This window comes from Metarhizium robertsii (genome assembly GCF_000187425.2).
Source record: "Metarhizium robertsii ARSEF 23 chromosome Unknown MAA_Scf_8, whole genome shotgun sequence".
In the NCBI taxonomy this organism is placed as follows: domain Eukaryota; kingdom Fungi; phylum Ascomycota; class Sordariomycetes; order Hypocreales; family Clavicipitaceae; genus Metarhizium; species Metarhizium robertsii.
The window spans coordinates 289,978-294,922 of NW_011942226.1; the positions used below are offsets into that span (position 1 = coordinate 289,978).

General features: G+C 50.6%; 2 protein-coding genes across 2 annotated transcripts; both read left to right on the forward strand.

Annotated features, from left to right (window-relative positions):
- Nucleotides 1–1,356: 1,356 nt before the first annotated feature.
- Nucleotides 1,357–1,917, forward strand: MAA_11456 (btb/poz-like protein; the record flags this gene model as incomplete). Its single annotated transcript, XM_011413450.1, has 1 exon — nt 1,357–1,917. The coding sequence occupies one exon, from the start codon at nt 1,357–1,359 to the stop codon at nt 1,915–1,917; it is 561 nt and encodes a 186-aa protein (XP_011411752.1).
- Nucleotides 1,918–2,391: 474 nt separating this feature from the next.
- On the forward strand, nt 2,392–3,909 carry MAA_11457 (uncharacterized protein; the record flags this gene model as incomplete). Its single annotated transcript, XM_011413451.1, has 4 exons — nt 2,392–2,830; nt 2,920–3,133; nt 3,193–3,229; nt 3,289–3,909. The coding sequence occupies 4 exons, from the start codon at nt 2,392–2,394 to the stop codon at nt 3,907–3,909; spliced, it is 1,311 nt and encodes a 436-aa protein (XP_011411753.1).
- Nucleotides 3,910–4,945: the final 1,036 nt, after the last annotated feature.

The window sequence follows — 4,945 nt, forward strand, 5'->3', positions numbered from 1 at the left end:
GTTCGTCGGAGGCGCGGAAGCGGCTTAGCGGCGCGAGTGCGAGACGGTGCTTGAGGGTGATGTTCCCTATAGATAACGGCTTGAATAGATTTGACGAGGCCATTTTTTATGAGTTCTTAGTCGGGTCGGCAAATGACGGTAAGTTGATTGGTGATTTGGGTGTTAGACTTGCAAATATTCAGCTCCTAGCTTTGAATCACTTTCTAAATGAAAACACGGGCGGACTCGCATCTCTTAATGGATTCTGGCTTCAATGAAATTCAACGCAGCATACGCACAATTACGTATTGCAGCGTACCTTGACTATCATGACTAATTGTCGCGCCGATTTACTCATGTAAACCGCATTTATAAGCACCGGAATCTCGAGCGGGCGTAGTCGCGGCACTTCATTGCGAACAGGCGCTAATCTCTGATGCAAGGGACAGGTACAGCCAGGAGCCTCGTAAGCAACCTTCTGATTGATTATGTTCCAGATTTTTCAGCGGCCACACTGAGGGGTGATTCGAGAGTAGCGTCGCCTTCATAGATAACCAGAACTTTTGAGCTTTCAGACCCCTTTGAATAGGCAGATGCCGGCATACAGACCGAGTGGGTTGTATATGGCCACCCAAGCTCGACTCTTCTGGAAAACTTTGAATGGACATCACGACTGGTACAAGGGCACAAGAAGGGCCAATTGCGACTCGAATGAAGAGACTGCTCACAAAGAGAGTAAGAGATTCCAAGGAAGCTGTATTTTCCTATATGAATAGTGATATCACATTATGAGACTCATTAGTAGCTAAGGTCTTTTTGGACATATTCATTGTTCTTGAGATTGTCCTGCCTGTCCTCCGGAAGGGCTCGTGTGTCAGAGAAATTTTGACTCTGTTAGTTCAAACACTGAACCGACACTGTATAACTCTATATGAATAGTGATATCACATTTTGAGACTCATTATTAGCTAAGGTCTTTTTGGACATATTCATTGTTCTTGAGATTGTCCTGCCTGTCCTCCGGAAGGGCTCGTGTGTCAGAGAAATTTTGACTCTGTTAGTTCAAACACACAAGCGGTTTTTTGCCTTTTTCTCCGACAGTTCCAAGGTAACAAGCAATTGTGGACGAAACGGCCGCAGGCCAATAGAGATTTGTGTGCCGACCTGACTAACATACACGTGTAACGGCAGAATAAGTGTCGAGGCTGTAGACAATTGCGACACATGAAAGACGAACCTGGGCGCAGGGAAGTGAGAAAATCCGTGGTGCCTGTCAACTTGTGCATGAACGCGGCCACAATCGAATCAACTTGTGCTTGAACGCGGCCACAATCGAGGCTAGGAATTTTGTGTGTCAACTTATGACGGTGGGCAGCGATGGCATCGCCCTCAGCGCCGATGGGTATTTACACTTTTCCAGTCCCGACTCCTTCCCGGTTATGTCTTTTTTGCGTCAGAAACAAACGACTGCCGGCTCAAGAGTCAAGATCAACGGCATTACTAACTCTCGCGTGCAGCAAGGACCTCTATTTCAGCGTCATTAGCGGACAAGAGCTTTGGTCGGTGCCGACGGCGGCCTTGCGCGCGCGCGACGCACACAGCGAGCTGGTTGTGCAGGCGAGCGTGTCGGCCAAGGGCCAAAAGGGCGTCGGGGACGGCATGGAGACGGACAGCAATGGCATCATTTACACGGGCCATGTCGAGCAGGAGGCCATCGTGTCCTACGCGCCCGGCAACGCGACGGTCCAGACGTTCCTGCGCGATCCTCGGATCAGCTGGGTTGATACCCTGAGCGTCGGCTGGGATGGCTCCTTGTACTTTACCGTGAACCAAGTCCACCTCATGCCCGGCTTCTTCCCGGGCGCTGAGCGTCGCCAGCATCCGTATGTGCTGTTTAAGACGCAGCTGCCTGATGGTGGTAAAAAGGTTGGCACATGAGAGGGCGACGCGCATTATGCGTACTGGCGGGGCGTTTCTAATAAATAGAATATACCGTAATACCACATTTACATTCTTACGTTTTATTCTTTCAATATTCTGTTATAAACACATTCAACAGTGGATCCTTGGTTTGCAGAGCCTCCCAATCTGCCATGCTGCATATTGCTGCATCAGCCGCTAGAAGCCTGACCTAATGAGCAATGAGGCGCGGGCTGACAGCCTGCGCCGGATCATTTGCCGCAGCTGAGGGAAATAGATGAGGAATTATGTGTGGCTGGGCATAAGCCGGTTGTTGGTCTCTTGCCGCTTCCATCTACATGTACCGACGTCGCCATATCTGATTCTTTGGTCCTTGAACTGCTGCCAGCCACAACGTCATCGACTGGTCATGCTCGCCCTCTTCCGTCAAGTATAAATTTACCTCTGCTCAACTAGAAATCTATTCCGCCCTTGCAAACGACTCCCAAGGTGATGCCTCCAGTTCAACATGTTCTGCGCCAGAGCCACCGCAAATCCACACGGGGCTGCCAGACATGCAAACGCCGACACGTCAAGTGTGACGAATTGCAACCAAATTGGCAAGTCGACGCTTTTGGTCATATTAGCAGCCAAACTAACGCCCTTGGTAGTCAAAAATGCATCAACAGCCGGCGGGAATGTGTATATCTCGTCGGCCGCCGTGACGCACCGAGCCCAGGCGCCAACGCAACCCTAACGTGGCCCAATGTCATTGAACAAGCTTGCCATGAGTGGAAGCAGTCTGGCAAACCGCCGTTCCCGCGTCTAGCTATCGCCGCAGCACCGAGCTGGCACAACATGCCGCTGGCTGACTTGCGGTACCTGTACCACATGGCCCTTGTCGATGGGATGCTCGCCTTGAGCGGAACGAGCAACATGTGCCTCTTGTGGGGTGAGATGCGAATGTACGATCAAGCCTGTACTGTCGGGAAGCACAAGAACGGATCTAACTGGGATTCTCTGTTAGAATGATACAACTAGCAACGAGCTTTGGCTTTGTGGCGCACACGCTTGCGGCCACGTCTGCCGAACGGCTGGCCGTCTTGACCAAATCCCAGGAAGCAGCCAACGATGGTGCTAGATACCGCGCGCTGGCTCTCCATGGGCTGAGCAGAGAGATACAGTTGTTTTCCAAGAGCAACGCGGATGCAATACTGAGCGCGTACCTCGGCTGCTCATTCATCATGGCCGACTAGTGCGTTTGTTCCTGGATACACCGCAGACTTGCTCCCTATGCTAACAACCCTTAAACAGTCGAGCCGTCATGACGGTGACAAAGAGTATAGTCTTGGTAGGAGGATGACACGGTATAGTAGCCGGATTCTTTCCATGTTCTAACGCATTGCGTAGGTGGCTGCGCGCATGCAGCACTGGTCAGAGCAGTCTGCGTTTCGCCATCTTTTCGACTACGACCGCCTACACCGGTTACAAGACATCAACGCCGAATCACCCGCGGCAGAAACGAGACCACGGCCAAGGCAGCAAAATGTAGACAATTTGCTAGCCGAGGGAGTGCATGCTTTGAACAAGCTATCGAATTGCCTGCGGCACAATCTTCATCTGGCTGCCGTGGTTCGACAACTGCGCGACGTGTTGAGGCTGGTGGACGATAAGCAAAACGCTGACATCCCAACCCCAACGCAATACCGCTTGATCCATCCATTCATATCCTGGTACAACCGAAATGAAGCTTCTTCCTACGTAGCTATTAGCGAGAGGGACCCTGCGGTGCTTGTTTTCCTGCTGTACATGTACTCGGCATTTGTATCCCTGGCGGTGGCGTTGCCCGCGACAAACCTGCCGCTGTTTACCGCGATTCGATTCCGAGCCATTGTCGAGATCAATCGGGCAATGGAGGAAAGAGCGGGTTTCCCGTGTACTGGCTGCAATGTCTTTCACCAGGATCACGAGCTCGCGCCGCTTCCGTTATTGGCCATGCAGGTATACCAGTCTCATAGAGCTGTATACTGAGCTGGGCCATAACTATCTTGGTGGAGCAATATATCATTGATAAGTCGGTCATATGTAGAGCGATTCTTTGAAATATACGTTGGAATACCGTGACCCCCTGATTTGGATAGGCAGCATATATTTCGTTGTTACATGGTAGGCCAAATACCACAATGCCACGAGATCAATTGTCTTGGGGTGTGATGAAGAAGGAATTTCTGGCTTGGGATCTAATAGTAACTTGATGTATTTGATTGTCTCTCTATCGCATGATGTTGGTTTCTCACCTCGTTGGAGCATGGCGGAGCAGGTCGTCGTTAAACTCCATGTCCGTTTGGCCACTGGCACACCAGACATCGAACCTTTAGGACAAGAGCCAGGGCACAGGCGTGGGAAATACATGGATGACGTGGGCTGAGCAGCAAGGGGAAAGAATTGACATTTGAAGCATTTCCCATCTTCTCTGTCTTTCAAGTCCATGCTTGGACATCCCTCAAGGCATGCCGTAGCGTGCTTACCTGGAGGCATTAATACTTGCGAAAACTGTGTAAATGTTGGTTGTTCCAGAAAAGATACCTCTCCCTACGCCCTCCGTTTAGTTCCCACCTGATGCTTACCATGGACACGTAGTCATGGAGGCATATGTCTCCAAGAGTCTATCCACGATTATCACAGGCCTCAATATACAATATTCGCTTGTTGGAATCCCTAATAGATACCTTCGAGTCTATTAGCGCCTCTGTAATGCCCTCTTCAATGCTGTATTGCAAATGCCGCCATCGGGAAGGACATGTCAAGTATAGCAGTGACGTAGCCCCCCAAGCTTCCGACTTGCGATTCACTTGGCTAGCTTTTCGCCATCAAGGTTCGCCAGAATTATTGCAAAGACAGGTCGAGGAGCTATTAATTCACGCATGTCACACCTGGTGCGCTTCTTTGTCCTCCCCTATGCTAAGGTTCTTACTGCACTGCAATTCTCTCCCCCTTACCGTAAAAGAGGCCGGGTGTTTGTTTATTTGTGTAGAATTCTGTGCAATTCTGCGCCCCCCTCCCCCCC